This window comes from Furipterus horrens, unplaced genomic scaffold (genome assembly GCF_987537825.1).
Source record: "Furipterus horrens unplaced genomic scaffold, mFurHor1.1.pri manual_scaffold_12, whole genome shotgun sequence".
Lineage (NCBI taxonomy): Eukaryota > Metazoa > Chordata > Mammalia > Chiroptera > Furipteridae > Furipterus > Furipterus horrens.
In genome coordinates this window covers 74,443,169-74,461,382 of record NW_028327182.1, presented here as the reverse complement: position 1 = coordinate 74,461,382, position 18,214 = coordinate 74,443,169, and the positions used below count along the sequence as shown (strand labels likewise).

Here is an 18,214-nt window from a genome sequence, read left to right as displayed (position 1 = left end):
ATTACACACTTTTGGAAGGAATAATTATCGTGTGCCCTCTGTGCATCACATCACTGAGTGCATGATGTCAGTCTGATATCTTTTAGGTGATGGTCCTCTTTTCTCTTTAGTTAAGTAATCTGATCGTGATACTTTGAAACGGCATAAATATTCTCAACCATTCTGCATCCATGATAAGTTTTGCCTGAATCAATTATTTCTGGTTCCAAAGTGGTGATTTTTCTACAATATTTTTACAATTTCTTCTACATTTATTAGTTCGTATCCTTGGTTAAAGAAGAGATTTCCCTCCACCTCTCTCCCTTTGAATTACAATCTACCTAAGTAAGGCTCCCTCGGTGTCTTGAATATGGGATGTCACTCACCCCCCTCGGGGACCAAGTTTTCTCATCCTTAGGGAGAGATGACCTATAGGTCAATTCTTGAATTTTAATCAGTCGTTGACTTTCCCATAAAGCTCTGCAAAGCATCCGTGAGAGAATGAAACGACCTGGGTCTGACAAGCCGGGCCACAGCATCCACCAGCAGACAGTACCAAGTCCCCTGCGCCTGCCTTCCCCGACGCCCCTTCCATGACAACAGTAACTAGTAACCTGTGGGCGTTCTCGCGAGAGCGCGCCCCTTCAGGGACAAAGGTGCGATTCCCCAGGTTTCCCCCGCCTGGCGTCAATCTCTGCCCCAAGCACCTGCGTGTTGGGCTCTGCCGCGCACGCGTGCATACGGGGCCAGACAGTTGGTGGTGTTGATTGGCCCCAGCTGTCTCTCTCCGCACACAGCTCTGCGGCGCGCGACCCCGGTGTGACACCACGGCGTTTACGCGGTGCGGAGGGGGGGGGGGGGACGCAGGGGCGCGCAGGCGCCGCAGGGGAGTAAGGCCGCGCAGGCGCGGACGGTGTTGGTGGAAGAAGACCTTCAGCATTGCCCTAGCGGAGTACCTGCTCTCTGGGTGGAGGTGAGGAGAGCCAAGGCTGCGGGCCAGGAGGGGGTGACGGGGCGGTGGGTTGCCATAGGGTCGGGTACCGACGTGGGGGCGGGCCTAACGGAGGGCTTCGGAGGGAGAGAGCAGCTCTAAGGGGCGCGGCGGGCCGGGTCGGGCAGGGCCGCGGACGGTGAAAGGGACCTTACTCCCCTGGCCACCTCAGGTGATGGAGCCGCTGCGCCGGCTGGGACGGGCGGCGCTGCGAGCGGGGAGCCGCGACCTTCCTCCTGGTGTGCCCACAGGACTTTGTTTAGGCGTCAGGCCGGAAAGGAGCTTGGTTTCGGGGGAAGTTGGATCCTCGAACCCCAGCCGACTGCCCGCCCCCAGCTTCCTCTCTGGAATTGTTAAACAACACGGGAGCCCTTCCACTCACGGCCAAAGGGAGGATGCTGCATGTGCAACTTAAAGAGGAGAAATGAGGGCTAAAACAGGGTCTTTACTGACTGTAGTTATTGTGGAAAGCAGTATTACCTAGTTAACGCCCTCTCGCCCCCCGTTTGCATCTAATGCACCCTCGGGACATTGTGCCGTGTCAAATAAGAAGTGCATTTTGTAGAGCTAATAGAAATACATAATGAAAGCCTTACTCTCAAGTAACGTGCAGTCTCTGTGTCTTCTCGATTTTTCGTTTGATCGTACTAGTCGTGCATGTCCCATCAGAATCGTGGGCCTGAAGAAGTAACCTTGAACCAGGCAGAGGTGAGATCAGTTAGTAAACGAAACCAGCTGCACGACTTTTGCAAGGTGTCTGCCAGTGGTTTTGAAAAAAGGAGGCAAAATGCTGAAAGATTTTGATGAATCCCTAGATGGATGTTTCTAAACGTTAAAGTGCACCTGTTCTTTCTCCAGGAGACGAAAAACCAGACTGTAAAGCCCTAACATTTCTATTTTAGTGTATAGTGCCTGCTTTTTTCTGTGCTTACCTTCTGTACAATTGTAGTCTTCTGGAAAACATACCAGCATCAGGTGTGATCATAAAAAGCAGTATCAGATTGCTCTTGGCAGTGTGTAAAATGTATAGACTTGATCATTTGAATACAAGGAACTGAATTATGAAATAATTGCTCTGGAAGTGAACTCTGAAACCCCATAGCTTAGAGCAAAGTTTTATTATGGTATGAGTCACTGCATTGATCCTGACCTTTTTCATCTTTTCTATACTCTTCCCTCCTAAGTATGTGTGTGTTACACTGTTCCCTTAATATAGGATGCCATATTGGACAGGCCTAGGCTAAGGAACACATTTTTAATGAATTCACAATTAAGAAGTGCATCCTAAGTGTGTATTATGTTCAGGGATGGTGGCAGAGGCAGACGCTGAGCAGAAGGCCAGACTCAGACCTCGGCTAAATATAAATGAAGATTAGTTGGAATGTGTGGGTAGTTCAGGCAGAGTAATTGCACGGGGCTGCCAGTGCTCTGGAATTTTCTGGGATAGTCTTTGGGGCTAATGGGGCTACCTGGGGTGGGTCTGCGGAGAGCACTGCAGGAAAGGTTTCCATGACAGAGAGGGGACAGAGGAGGGCTATGTTCAGCAGTGGTACTGGGTCTGAGAATGTCCTTGGAGAGTCACAACAGCAGTGGGAAAGCTGGATGTATGTAGGCAAGAGGAAAGGGCCAGGCATCTTGGGATTTTGAAGGCTGTAACTTTAAAGTGTACACCAATTTTTGGTAAGCAGATTATTGCAGGTAGAATTTCTCCTATTTCTGGTTAATGGATAAGATTATATAGCACTTTATTTTAAGAACAGCTTTGAGAGAGGGCATATTCTGGATGAGTGAATACATTTCAATCAGTATGATAATTATTTTAAGAGCTGCATTTCAGAGTGGTAAAAATGTTAACTCTGAAGATTTTTAATGCCTCTGTTTAAGTTTACAGTTCCTCAACAAATTTACCTTGTCACCTAATACAGCTCTTTGGTTTTAAAACAGCCCAAGACATGTTTTTCTAATGTAGATTTTCCTTTTTTTAAAGAAAAAAAAAATAGTTAAATTAACACATCTCTCCTTCAGCCTATGAGAAATTTCTTTTCTTCAAAAAGCAGTCAAGAAGAAGACCTCTTGACTGTCCTGGAAAAAACCCTTCTTTCTCCAGTGTTTGGGAAAGCTCCTGTTAAGAGGAGCAGGGTGCCCCCTCAGCTTTGTTTGCTTTAGGGGATAAGCATTAATGATGCAAAGGAAGAGAAAACCATATGCCTCTTCTCACAGCACTAAATAGTAAAAAGACTAAGGATGAATAAATACTAAATGGTTATTTTTATTCTATTGTCCCCATTTGTCTTTATAAGCTATGTGTAACGCACCAACTTACTGTGACCTAGGAAAGGCTGCCAAGGATGTCTTCAACAAAGGATATGGTAAGTATGGGATTGTAGATGTTCCACTTTGGGTAAAGGTCAATGTTGAATGCCTGTTACACTGTGCTAGTAAAATGTGTCTCACGAGATTTAAGGGGATAACTATTAACAGGTTATTAGACTTCATTTTTTTAGAGGTAGAGTTCCACAAGCTTTAAAACCAATTTTGTGTGTATGTATACAACACATGTGCATAGTTAATATTAAATGTAAGACCAAATAATATAAATCTGTAATATGTATACCTCTCTGGCTAGCCCTGGTGACATTTAAAGTAGGGGGTGCATTTTTCCTTCTCCAAATAATGGCAGTGTTTTTGTGAGAATGAAGACACAGCCTTCGATAGCTTTGAAGTAACATATTTTTTGATCCAAATAGACATTTATTTTCAGTTTTTTAAAGTTTAGTCCTTAAACCTAATTTTTTGTGTTGTACACATGTGATTTGTTATTGACTAGTAATGTTAATTTTGTATATTTTAAGCTTGTACTGTATATATGTCTGCATAGTATTTTCTAATAATTCCGGTACTCAGAATAGTACATATTCCTTTATTCATTTTTTTCTTTAACTTATAGTTTTAAAATATGTTTGTTATTTTTGAGGAGTTTAAAAATTATGCTTAAGTTATTTCATTATAATTCAGTTTCTCTTGAAACTCTCACCTGAGGAGAACACTGTTGATTTTCCATAGGTACTATGGACTATTTTCATAATTTCTAAGTTGCAAAAATGGGAGTGAATGTCACATTTTGTAAATTACTGTGTTTTTGTGTGTGTGTCTAGGGTTTGGCATGGTCAAAATAGACCTGAGGACCAAGTCATGTAGTGGAGTGGTAAGTACTTGATATATTTTCTGTAGAGGTAGCCTGATTAACTGAAAAGAACGTGTTTAAAAATCAGTGTTTAGTCTAGATATGTGAAGCAGCATACTTTTGGCTCTGTGCTGTCTTCCCAGCAGCTTGGTTCCACTCTCAGGTTCATTGAGCATCCTCACTCAGCCACTTCCGTCTCACTCTCAGGAGACACAGGGTGTGCCAGGTTGTTACACCTTCATAGATATGGTCACTGGAAACCTGACCTTCGCTGTGTTGGTTCATGAAAGTCATATCACCCTTTTACAAGGACAAATTAATTTTAGTCTGTTTCTGCATGATTAATTGAAACAAATGTAAAAAGAAAATGCACATAGAAATTAGTTTATAGTTTTTATTGATGTTCATAAAGTTTTTTTTACTGGAAGTTAAGAATATAGTCAGAGATACATGTACATATTTTCCAAGCATCATTAACCAGACTTTTATTCAGTAAGTTTCAGCAGCTAGATCAACTGTACATTCACCTCATTTTCTGATTTCTTTTTATTGGCTGCATCTTTTTTGGTATTATGTATTCAAACCAATGCAAATTTTATTCCTAGATATAATGATTTAATTAGAAGGGCAGGAGGCATGTGGAATTCTTATGATACTTTGTCTCATACTCAGTATAGTCCTGGTTTGTCGCTGTCATTCTTTCCCTGGGTTTTCTAAATATATATGCACCTGTCCTACTGAGGTGGGCATATTGCATGTGGTTCTGTTAAAATGGAAATATACTCATTTTGAGTAGGGTTTCAGAATTTGCTCAAGTCAGGTTTGTGTTGCAAAAACCATCACCTAAAATATTATCTCCCTTTCATGCTGCTGTGGTGTGGGAATATTCGTTCAGATGGTAAGGAAAACAAAGCATGTTTGTATGCTTGTTTTTATGGCTGCATTTGGTCTCTGTACTGATTCATGATAAATCACATCCATTGCTCCAAATTTCTTAGAAGCATCTTGATATTTTTATCATATGCCATCAATTTAACACGTAATATTTTTAAGATTGTTTTGTTGCTTTCTAGCATTTAATGTAGAGCTTCAGATGTTATGTGCATGTTATAAGTGTATTTTGCACTGTTTGATCTAATTATGAAATAAGACAAAAGCAATTATAAGCTTGGAACTGAACTTAGAATAGTAGCCTTCTCTTTGAGATTCCTATCTCTGGTATTTTAGACTTTTGACAGAGCTTCAAACTAAGAAATTATGATAACAAGGAAGAAAAGTAGAATGACTCCTCTTTTGTTATTGAGCTCCAAAATTAAGGTTTATATTTGTTATACTTTCAACTTTATGAAAGATAAATGTAAAAAATAAAACACTGTAGTTGGATCTACTAAAAAAAAAAAATGCTGGTCAAATTAAACAATTGTGTGAACTGTTGAACATGGTTAGCTTTTTATCATTTTTTTTAACTCAGGCATTGCCCTAAATGTGCAGCATGATATTTTCTTTGAAAAGTTTCTGTGTGGTGTTGATAAACAGATCAGAGTTTTCCAGTTGTTTCATCAGCCTGGAACCGGAGTTAGGGAGCAGGGTATTTGGTGAAGGGAGGATTCATATTGCAGGCAGTGAAATGTAACTGGTCAGGCTTGGCAGCATTTCAGAAATGTTCTTTAAAAACAGGGCCCATCAGAATGTTTTTTTCTTGACAGTTCATAGATTGTCAGTGACAGGTGTTGACTATTTGCTTCCCCCTAGAAGGATGTCTTTTTCTAATTGCTTATTGTCATATGACTGAAATGACATCTAAGTTCTAAGTTGGGAGGAGGATCTATTTTAAGGTACTCATAGTAACTCTTTGATAGAAAGCACTTTAAAAAGATAGGTGGAAAAGGAATAATGAGGAATAAATTATGACATTGAATTTTGTTATAAAAAGTGGGTACTTTAAAATAATAAAATTGTTTAGCTTTGTGGACAAAAGTAATAGTTTTCCTAACAGTGTGAATGTACTAAATGCTACTGAACTCTACACTTAAAAATGGTTAATATAGTATATTTTATATTGTGTATTTTATCACAGTAATAATTTAAAAAGTGATAGAGTTTTGACCTTATTAAAAGGGGGAAGGGAGGCTAGTGCTTTCTCTGATTTGGGAATTTTAAGGACTTTAAAATTAACTGATTTTTTTTTTTCATTTTTAATGCCTTTTTATTTTTTATTTTTTATTTTTTTTAACTATATTTTATTGATTATGTTGTTACGGTAGTTCCAATTTTTTTCCCCTTTGCGAGCCTCTGCCCAGTACCCCTCTTCCCTCCAGCAGTCCCACCTGCCTTAGTTCATGTCCATGGGTTGTGCATATAAGTTCTTTGGCTTCACCCTTTCCTATATTACTCTTAACTTCCCCATTTTGTACCAACCGATTATGCTTCTTAGTAACAGCACCATTTCCACATTTATCCCCCTACCCCCTCCCAGCTGATAACCCTTCAGATGATCCCCAAACCTATGATTCTCTTCATATTCTGGTTTGCTTAGTTGTATTTTGTTTTTATTTTTTAGATTTAGTTGTTGATAGCTGTGAGTTAGTTGTCATTTTAGTGTTCATAGTTTTGATCTTTTTCTTCACTAAGTCCCTTTGACATTTCATATAATAATGTCTTGGTGATGATGAACTTTTTTAGCTTCACCTTGTCTGGGAAGCACTTCATCTGCCCTTCCATTCCAAATGATAGCCTTGTTGGATAGAGTAATCCTGGTTGCAGGTTGCCTTTCATCACATTGACTACTGCTTGCCAGTCCCTGCCTGCCTGCAAAGTGTCCTCTGAGAAATCAGCTGACAGTCCTATAGGCAACCCCTCTGTAGGCAACTCTCCACCTCTCTCTTGCTGCCCCCAGGACTCTATCTTTCACTTTCGGCATCTCAATCATGATGCGTCCTGGCGTGGTCCCCTCTGGGTCCAGCTCACCCGGGACGCTCCGGGCTTCCCGGACCTATGTGTCCATCTCCTTCGCAAAATTTGGGAAGTTTTCCTCATTTTTTTCAAATCCTGCTTCCTCATTCTGCACTGGTTGTCTGTTTCTTTTCTTATGTTCCAGATCATTGATTTGAACCCTGGTTTCCTTCCCTTCACCTTTGGTTTTGTGTGGATTTTCCTTCGTTTCACTTAGCATAGCCTTTACTTCTTCTCTTATGTGTTTGCCGTACTCAAGTATATCTGTCAAGCCTGTGAGCATCTTTATCACCAATGTTTTGAATTCTATGTCTGTTAGGTTATCTATCTCCTCATCTGTTCTCCCACTGGAACCTTGATCCGTTCCCCCTTGTGGGCCATACTTCTCTGTCTCCTCATTCTGACAGGCTCCTGTGTTTGCCTCCGGGTCCCAGGTAGAGCTGTCGCTCCTGTTACATTGTAAGGGGCGGAGCCTTAGGGATTCATCAGTACAGGGTGACCTGTTTCACAACATTGTGGCGCTGTATGTGGGGGAGGGGTCCGAGAGGGAACAATGCTGCCTGCCTAGCACTTGCCTGTTTTCCAGGCACCTCTCCCACTTCACACTGGACTGGCGCCCCTCTAGCTGCTTCCCTGGCCACCGTTCCCATAGTGGGTGGGTCTGCAGATGTTCTAGTATCCTGGGGGCCCTTTAAACAAGCAAACTCTGCTGAGACCGGCAGTTTCTGCCTCCACTCCAACCCCCACTGGTCTGCACAGTCAGAAGCAATGGTGCTGGGACCGTGAACTTCGAGGTCCAGTGAGGAGCTGGGAACGCTCCCCAGGTGTCCCTCCTGACTTTTTAAAACGTGTGACTGCACTTTCTGCCACCACCACACTGTATCCTCTCCGCCCCTCCTACCTGTCTGGATGAGTAGTTCTTTATGTCTTTGTTTGCTGGACTTTCATGCAGTTTGATTTTCTGGAACTTCTGGTTGTCTCTACTTTTGAGGTAGGTGTATTCCTTCTTAGTTGTGGAGGGAGACCCAGTGTGTCTGTCTACACCTCCATCTTAGCCAGAAGTTATTATTTTTTTTTTTTTTAGATTTTTATTTACTTATTTATTAAGAAGGGAAAGGAGGGAGAAATGGAGAGAGACATCAATGTGTGGTTGTTTCTCGTGCGCCCCTAACTGGGGACCTGACCCACAGCCCAGGCATGTGTTCTGACTGGGAATTGAACCGACAACACTTTGGTTTACAGGCTGGCACTCAATTCACTGAGCCACACCAGCCACAGCTTAACTGATGATTTAAATGATAATAGAGAACTGTTGATCTTTTTCAGGCCATGAACATACAATGTTTAAGGTGTTCTATTTTTTATTTTTATTTATTTTTAGTAAAGGCATTTTAGTTAAGATATTTCTCTTTTAAAGGAGAGAATTTTAATTTCCATTTAGTAAGAGTATATGAATCAAAAAATATCAGTAAGAGAGATGGAGTAATGGAAAGTTGTAAAACTGGTTAAAATATTTACAGATTAGAAAGAAAGAAAGGAAAGCAGGCAATTAATTGCTGTAGAGTAGGGCTGTCGTAACAGCTTAACTGTACTGGTGTGTAATGCATTGAATACTGCTTTCTGAAGTGAAATTTTTCTATTTGATGAGCTCCCTTTAAAGTAATTATTTTTTTATTGCTTAGGAATTTTCTACTTCTGGTCATGCTTATACTGATACAGGGAAAGCTTCAGGCAACCTAGAGACCAAATATAAGGTCTGTAACTATGGACTTACCTTCACCCAAAAATGGAACACAGACAATACTCTTGGAACAGAAATCTCTTGGGAGAATAAGGTAAGATAAAAGCATTAGAAGTTATTTGTATGATTAATTTATATAGCAGATAAGATGATGAACAAACCTCAAATATAATGTGAACAGGATCTTACAACTTATCCAGTAGCCATATTTTTCCTTTGTACATGGCCTTCTTTGGTATGTCTTATGTTTCTAGACAGTAAGGCTTTTTTTGTATATAATTATCACTCTTCATCTTTATTCTGAACTGTTATATTGTGTTTGCCAAAAAGTTTGCTTAGGTTTTTCCGTACTATGGTTCTTATAGTGCTTAGTTGTATTTGACTTCATTTGAAACAATTGTGTTAGATCGGATTGTGACAGCTGTTGTATCAGCCTGCATTTTTTAAAAACTTATCAAAATTGGTGAATTTTCGGGCAGCCATTTTAATATTGAAGATAGAAGAAGATGCACAACATTTTGGCATATAATGTTTTATTATTTCAAGAAAGGTAAAATCACAACTGAAATGCAGAAAATAGATTTGTGCAATGTATGGAAAAGGTTCTGTGGCTAATCGAATGTATCAAAAGTGGTTTGCCAAGTCTCTTGGTACTATTGACATTTTGGCCAAATAATTCTTTGCTGTGGGGCTGTCTTATGCATTGGAAGATGTGTAGCAGCACCCCTGGTCTCTACCAACTAGAAGCCAATAGCGTGAGACACCCGACATACTCAAAATATTCAAATCGATGAAATTACTGGTGAAAATGAAAAATGTGTCTTTTATGGAAAAAAACAGAAGAGACTTTTTGGTCAACCCAGTACATCTGAGCCTCTCCTGGGTAGACTAAATTATTTGCAGTGATTTAGTTTCAATTTTGTTTTGTAAACATTGCAAAATTGGCTCCACAGAAAAATGTTTCTAAAATTCTATAATGTTTTCAAAGAGAAAACCTAGCAGATATTTGTCAAGGGCTTGCGATGTACAGGGCACTCTTTTTTCGAGGTCTGTCTATATGCACATTACCATATATAGATAATATACATGGAAAACTGAATAAGGTACTTAACCCTTTGAGTGCCAGCGTTGCTGTGAGCGACGCTAACAAATTTTCCCAAAAGTGCCAGCATTGCTCCCAGCGACTCTTTTTTTCTGATGGCTATAAAAGTAAATAACAAGGGAATAATTTGTATTTTATGTTTTGTTCTTTTTTGTACCTCAGGTATATATTGGTATAACTTTTTCTCATGTTGATCCAAATTTCGAATTACACATGGCACTCAAAGGGTTAAGTTGTTATTAAATATTATCAGGTTGTCTTATTAACAGTAAATTTTAAGAGAATATCAGTATTATTTTGTTGTGTTGAAATTTTGTAGCTTTTATACTGTGATTTACGTTACTCTCTGGAAGAGAATTTGACCTTTATAGTTTTAACGTGTTTTTTGGTGAGAATCATGGTGAAGCCTGGGTTGAGGGGAGAGGGATAAAGGGACAGGGAAGGATAAAGGGGTAATTTATTCAATGTAATATTTGTCTTTCTTTAATGACTGCCCTTTTTTTTTATTAGAGAAGTTTGAGAAGACTTTAGAATTGGTTTCTTGAGTCAAAATAAAAATTGAAAGTTATTAATTATTAACTTTAAATCTTTATTTTTCAGTTGGCCGAAGGGTTGAAACTTACTCTTGATACCATATTTGTACCGAACACAGGGTAATTATCCAAATCACATTTTCCGAAATGTTATTTAGCCTGTAGGGATAAAGAGGTTTAGAATAGGGAGTTCAAATAAAAAGTTTTGATGCAGAAGAGCTAAGGAGGTTGCTGTCAGGAATATCAGGGACCTTGTGTATGCAGAAAAGAGGAAGGAAGGCTCCCTTGAGGCAGGGTAGAAGTTTTATTTGAAAATTGATCAGATGAACAAAAAACATAAATCTAGTCCAGAGAGGCATGTAGTAGAAAAAGTTTAGGAACTACAAAGGTTAGAGATTAGATGTTTCTTAAGCTATTCTAAAGATTCATGCATGTGGTATTTTGCTGAGAATTTCTTAAGGAAACAGTGTAATCTCCTGGCTGTAGGATATTATAACAAGTAGTGGTGCTATTGACTTGCTTTTTTAGCCTGTATAACTCCTCCCAACATTTCTGCTTCAGTTTCTTCATCTACAAAATGGAGATTGTGTTGTTTCTTATCTGCTTATCATGGGCCAAGGCCATCCGAAGGACAAAGGTACTAGATAAAGGCAGAGTAGCATTTCTTAGCTGTCACAACAGGTGTGTTCTTCCTGCCATACACTTTAGTTATATTCAGGACACATATTCTCATAAGAGGCCTGATTGGAATAGAAAAGGAATATTAAGAATGAATTTCAGTATTGTCCTTCAAAAATACACACTTTTCTTCCATCTGTCTAACATGGAGAAAACACCCACCCCCCCAAAGAAAATAAATATGCTTACCAAAGAGCTGTACCCTTTAAGATAAAAAGTACACCTCTCTCCATGATAGGGTAATAGTTTAAAAGTGAAGTGGGTTGGGTATTTTACCTTTTGTAGCATTGGGAAATATTTAAAGAAATTTGACTTCTCATGATACATATGTATTTTCATTATTAATTTGGTACTGAAATACCTTACTCCTTTTTATACCTTTGTTCATACCTTCAAGAAATTAATCATGAAATACCCTATCATTTGACCTTGTAGTGAGGAATAGGTAACAATAGTACATATATTTCTAATACTAAGTCATTTGAAACATTTTTGCTATATGTGTGTCCTTTACCACTGGGGGGAGAGGGGATCTTACTGTAAAGATTCCTAGACAGTAGTAGGAACTCTTGTTGTTTACATTGTATTGTGTTTCTTTCTCACAGAAAGAAGAGTGGGAAATTGAAGGCCTCCTACAAACGGGATTGTTTCAGTCTTGGCAGTAATGTTGATATAGATTTTTCTGGCCCAACCATCTATGGCTGGGCCGTGTTAGCCTTTGAAGGTTGGCTTGCTGGCTATCAGATGAGTTTTGACACCGCCAAATCCAAACTGTCACAGAATAATTTCGCCCTAGGTTACAAGGCTGCCGACTTCCAGCTGCACACTCATGTGTGAGTATTTATAATTCATTCCTTCTTTAGTGCCAGTGCAGTCGCCTGAAAAGTTGGTAGCCATCAGCGTGTTGAGGTTAGAAGTGATGGTAATTGTATTTAATATGCCTTGGTGGACACCCAACTTCCCTGCACCATTTTTATAGTCAGCAGAACATTGCCAGAGGTTAGTGCAGTTGGTGCATTGTGCTGTGTGCTGGTAGTTACTGGCTTCTCAGCTGTACACCAAACACTATGAAGCTCTAGAATCTGTAGAAGCATTGGGATGGAGAGAGCCCAGGACATGGGTCACCATCTGATTGATATAAGGGATCCTTTGGAGATGTTCCTGCAATCTATAGTTGCAAAATGAGATTCTTGTTTAGATAGCCTTAGAATTTGTTTCTGTATCAATAACAATGGTACATTTATGACTTTTTCTTATGCCATGAAAACAGGAATGATGGCACTGAATTTGGAGGGTCTATCTACCAGAAGGTTAATGAGAAGCTTGAAACATCAATAAACCTTGCTTGGACAGCTGGCAGTAACAACACCCGTTTTGGCATCGCTGCTAAATACAAGTTGGATTGTAGAACTTCTCTCTCTGTAAGAATGTGTGACCAGATTGTGTCTGCTCTTAAGTTTTCATCTAAGTTATTAATGAAAGCTGTGATGTGGTTGTAGTGCGCGTGTTCTTTATTAACTTCAATGAGCTAGTCATTCTGGAGTGAAAGGAGTACAGTATTCCCTCACTTATCATGGGTATTATGTTTCAGACCCCCCACCCCCCTGCGAAGTAGAAACCTTATATTTATTCTATACTCTTAAACCTACGTAACTTTAACAACATATGTATACAGTACTGCAAAATCCCGCGATATAGTGAAAACTCCGCGATAAATACTTAAATAAAACAATTAAATATAATATTTTTAAAAATCCTGCAGTACAGTGAGGCCGCAATAAGTGAACTGCGATATAGCGAGAGACTACTGCACCTGAAGTCAGGAAATTGGGTTCTAGTCCTAGTTCCTTCTGTATTTGATTTGATCTTCTCACATCATTTTCTGTCTTTGGCCTCAAAATTTTCTTATCTATAAATTCATGGGATTTGATTACTATTTCTGTTGGTATTAGTAATTCTTAATAATAACACTAATTGAGCTCTTAAATTGCAGATACTGTGCTAAGGGCTTTGCATGCATTATCTCATTTAATCCTCACAACTACTATAGGTGGTGAATAGTATCCTCATCCCCGTTTTGCAGATGAAGGAACTGAGCTTTAGAGAGGTCAGGTAATGTGCCCAAGGTCACACAGTAAGTGGCAGTGCTAAGATTTGAACACGATCTGTCTCTCACCAGAGTTCATGTTCTAACCACTGTCAGAGGTTGTAAACTGGCATTAAAGAATTCAGTACACAGGGATATTTGGCTATAGAGTGTATTAAAAATACTTGCTTGAGGCCTTTAAGCCACATGCTCAAGGTCCCTACCAGTTCTCTTAAAAGATTTATCTTTTTATTAATTAAAGTTTTAGTTTCAGTCATTCTAGATTGGCCCTGAGGTGCTTTAGCTTTGGAAATCGGATGCATAAAGTGGTTGTACTGGACTTATATATTGTAAAATTGATTGTTTTCTTACTGTTTCTATTTCCTCTCCTAATCTTAGGCTAAAGTAAATAATGCCAGCCTGATTGGACTGGGTTATACTCAGACTCTTCGACCAGGTAAGGAAGGGAATTAACAGTGGGGCTGAGATAGGCGGTGATAGAGAAATAATGAAAATAACCTATAAAACAACCTACAATCTCTGTTGGCTGATTCAGACCATTTTGTAACATTTGGTTGTTCATACAAAGTAACAGATCAAGTACTTTTGCTTAAAAACATTTTATGTATTTCTAACTATAATTTGGTCACTCTGGCTTGTAAGTTTGGCTGATCATTTATTATTTTCAACCCTTAATCCAAATAAAGTTTGCCATTATTATGCTTCACTCATTACAGATCAGATGATTATAGGTAACCCTGTGTGTTGAGTTTAGTAATAGCTGTATGCTTGTAACTCTTACACCCAACTATAATCCATGCCTTTGACTCCACCCATTGTTTCTAGAAAATGCAGATCTGATTGTAATACTTGTTACAAGTGATTGTGGTGTTTTCTTCTTCGTAGGAGTCAAACTGACCCTATCAGCTTTAATCGATGGAAAGAACTTCAATGCAGGAGGTCACAAGGTTGGGTTAGGATTTGAACTAGAAGCTTAATGAGGTTTTGAATAAAGCATCGGATTTCTCCCTGGAGATGAAGAGAAATGAACCCACTATGTTTTGGCCTTAAAATTCTTCTTTGAAATTTCAGAAGTGTGAACTTTTTATTCTTCCAAAGAGTTGTAACCCTCCCGCACACTGAAGTCTAGAGATTGCAAGTCCATCCCAAGGGAGGTGCTGGAAGGCATGCCTGGAAGTTGTCGTATTTGTGCCACATTTCAGTTCAGTTCTCAGTATTATTTTAAATGAGTTCCTCAGCGACAATGTAGTGTCGTGTTATAAAGGAAGTAACACAACCCTCCAGTTTGTACATCACGTCCTGCATGTCCCACACTACTTTTTCATGACCTTTTAATATATTGGTCTCTTTGCTGTAGTGGAGCCTGGTTTTACATCAGAGCAAAATAAAATAATCCCATCACATTTGAAAGTAATCACTCATCTGACTTGCTAGTAGTGGCTTGCTTATATTTGGTGTGATTTGCTTTGAAAAATACTCTCATAGATGGGATTTATGCCTAAAGTGGTTGTGAAATATCTGTGCTGTTGCCTGTCCCTTCCAGTTTAGTTTAACCCACTCTTAGCACTTCTCTGCACTCAGGCTGAAGCACGGAACTGAGTTTTGTTCTGAGCAGAAGCTCATCCTTTGAGTACTTGCTTCTTTAGCAGTGTGATAGAGCAATACCAACTGGTACTTTTGAGAAAAAGCGACATGTGAGTGGTCAGAAGACCAGCAAAGGGAGGAGTGCAATTGTGGGGGAAATACCGTGGGGAAGCGACTGGTAGGAGGGGGCCCGTGCTGGAGGAGGGCAGCTCTGGGGCTCCTCCCATGCCTCCAGGAAATGTTTTTGATGACTAGGTCTAGAAAAACGATTACCAAAGAATGGAAATACCAGTTTAGAAAAAAAAAATGAGTAGACTATGATCATAGCTTACTGGTAAGTCATCTTCCTTTCTAAAAGTAGAAATTTTAGGGGAAAAATTTTTTAAACATAGAATTTTTGTTGGTTGCAACAAATTCAGGCAGTTCAGACATAAGTAAAAGTGAAAATTGCCATTCCTTTCTCCAAACCCTATTCTATTACACTAACAGTTTGATATATATCCTTGCAGGTACTTCTCAGTGTCTTTAGAGATTACGTAAATATCTAATATGTTAAAGTGCACATCTTGTTTCACAATATACTTTTAAACTTATACAGAGCCCTTTTGTTTGTTCATATACATCTGCCTTGTGTTTTTTAAATTTTACACTGTTACACTAAAGTATAACAGGAAAGGAAAGGGAATGAGGGAGGTAAGTAGCACATTCATCCTGTCTTGTTGACACCTGCATCTAGTTAACTCTGGCTTACTGGATGAACTTTATGTACAGCATGAGGATGGATGGGATGCTGACATGGGCTGTCCCATGCTGCACGTAGGGATTTCTTTATAGTCTGGAGCAGAGGAATAAGGTGTTTGAGTTGGTGGCTAGCTGCTGTGTGTTAGAGGTGTTTTGCTTTGGGGCATTTCAGTCTAGTGTTGTTAAGGATAGTGGTCATAAGGAAATAGAGGAAACACTGGTGAGATGCACCTCTTAATTGTTATTTACCTGATGAAGTTGTGTTATGGCCTGAATTAAATGAGAAAATATATTTGTGGTTTTTTTCCTTTCCCGTGCTATCCCTTTTAAATTATTTGTTATTACAGAACTAAAGAGCCACTTTTTGTGTGTTGATAAATAATCCATATATGAACTTAGGTAGTTTAAAGTCAGCCTTTATTTAGTCGTTTTATTGAGTTATACACTGGCTAGGCTGTGTCCTAAATACCCTCGTCATTGTGGGAGTCATTAAATTGTAGCAGAAAGGAAAGCACATTTCTTGAGCTTGTGTGCCATGTAGCATGCTGGTAATTCTATATAATCCATTTAATCCTCACAACAGTAACTGCAAACATCAGGAAAGAAAGCCAATGAGAGGTATTCTAGGATGGTGCAGTTCCTTATGGTTTCTCATAATGAAAATTCTCAATAGCTTCCTGCTCTTCCCCAAAAGATGCATGCAAGCCCCTTTCCCCCTTCTATTCCCCTAGCTTTTTCCTCCTTCCCTATTTCCCCGCCCATTTCTCCCCAATTTAGTCTTGTGACTCCTATGGCCACTCCCTTTATTTGATTTTAATTTTTTATATTGGTTCAGGACATTGCTAGTATACTCAGTCTTGCCTTTTGAGTCTTACTCAAGATAATTTAAATGGCCTTCACCACAGCCTTATGAGCTTTTGTACTTGGGAGTAGAGAACTAACATTTTAGTATGTGTATTTAATGCTAGTAGATTCTTTGAATTCCACTCTTAGGAATTTCCTTAGGGAAATCATCAGAAATGTACAAAGACATAAACAAGGTTTCTCATTATAGAAATCAGTAGCCATCCAAACGATGTATGTTAATACACATAAATGATGGTATGTATATTAAATGGATATTCAGCCATTAAAAATAATGTTTTTGAACAATAATAACCATCAAGGATTGTTCACAATATATTAAATAGGAAAAGCAAAGTTAAAAATAATCTGAATTTTATTTTCTAAGATATGTGCAAATACTGGAGAAAATGCTCCAAAATATTAATATTCATGAGGGAGGTGAAATCATAAGTAATTTTTGTTAATTTTATACTTTACTATGTTTTTCTGGTTTCCTACAGTGAATTACTTATGTCATTAGGGAAAACTCTTATAATGTTATTTGAAAAGGCCACAGGCTGGTTGCGGCAGTGCAGCAGGCAGCCCTTTTTTTTTTTTTTTTTTAGGTATTTATTTATTTTTATATATTTTATTGATTATGTTGTTAACAATAGTTCCAATTTTTCCCCTTTGCTACCCTCCGCCCAGTACCCCCCTTCCCCTAGCAATCCCACCCCTCTTAGTTCATGTCCATGGGTCGTGCATAGGCAGCATTCTTACTAGTGGTGAGTGTACTGGTGGCTCTGCAGGAGGTTTTGCTTCAATTTTATAATAATAGATTAAAACACACATTTTAAATATTAATTACTGCAAGAGACCAGGAAGATGTCACAATGTATTGCTAATCCATCATCATACTCTGAGCATCACTGCTTAAGGGCCAGAGGACAGTAAATGTCCCAAAGTTTCATTAAGTTACTAAATGTCCTTGGAAGTTCACTGCCAACTTGGCCAAGCCTCAGGTTCTAGAACTTTGGACAGGAGTCGTCGAAGCCTTTTCTGGGTCACCCTATAGTGTTACCTACATACATAATAAGCAAGAGGACCGCTCTATTTTCTACAGATGAAGACCATCCTTCCCTCTAAGACTAGAGTCTCTGTGCATGCTTCATGTCCTCTGATTTTGTTCCCTCTCTTTATTTCCCTTTAGAAACAGACCCCCCTTTTCTTTTACCCTCCACTTAAATGTTGGCATTCAGTTCCTATCTTCTATTCTTTAACTTTACACCTTGGTGATACATTTGTGTAAGGAGCCTTTTTGAATTACATCAGCCTGTCCTTAGGTTCTGATATGCCTCGGGGGCCTTCACGGAATAAGGGTGGTCTGATAATAGCACCATTCTTCCTCAGATTTTAAACAAATCCTCAGGACAGTCGGTCAGTGGATGGAGGCCAAAAGCTTCACCTTTACCTCTGAAGATGGCTCACTGATCCTCTTGCTCAGAGTGAGTGACGACAATGTGGGACCAGGGGCAGGCCTTCTCTCCTGCCTAGCATGGCTGGCAGGAAGGAGGGGAAGTCCTGTGCTCTGAGGTCAGTCTCCCTCCCAAGAAGAGAGGAGGAACTGACTCCAGCATGCTTGGTTTATTCTTCCAAAATATACCAATCATATGCGTTCCTTTCCTCTCATGGAGGGACTGAAAGGGTAGATAGAGGCCAAAGTAGGATGGTGCAGTCACATGGAAGGAGACATTTAAGAACGGGACAGAGCTTTCATAGTGTGTGTGTTAAGCCATA

At 39.3% G+C, this 18,214-nt stretch overlaps 1 protein-coding gene across 3 annotated transcripts; it reads left to right on the top strand.

The window, feature by feature from the left end:
• The first annotated feature begins 856 nt into the window (after positions 1 to 856).
• Positions 857 to 14,681, top strand: VDAC3 (voltage dependent anion channel 3). Of its 3 annotated transcripts, XM_090258949.1 has the most exons (10): positions 857 to 952; positions 1,622 to 1,678; positions 3,271 to 3,339; positions 4,126 to 4,175; positions 8,789 to 8,941; positions 10,550 to 10,602; positions 11,766 to 11,993; positions 12,431 to 12,581; positions 13,646 to 13,703; positions 14,153 to 14,681. In XM_090258949.1, exons 3-10 carry the CDS (start codon positions 3,273 to 3,275, stop codon positions 14,242 to 14,244), a joined length of 852 nt encoding a protein of 283 aa, XP_090115075.1. In that variant the 5' UTR covers positions 857 to 952; positions 1,622 to 1,678; positions 3,271 to 3,272; the 3' UTR covers positions 14,245 to 14,681. The 3 variants fall into 3 exon arrangements, with proteins under 3 accessions (XP_090115075.1, XP_090115074.1, XP_090115076.1); XM_090258948.1 differs by lacking the exon at positions 1,622 to 1,678; XM_090258950.1 differs by lacking the exon at positions 1,622 to 1,678 and having other exon boundaries at positions 858 to 952; positions 3,304 to 3,339.
• Positions 14,682 to 18,214: the final 3,533 nt, after the last annotated feature.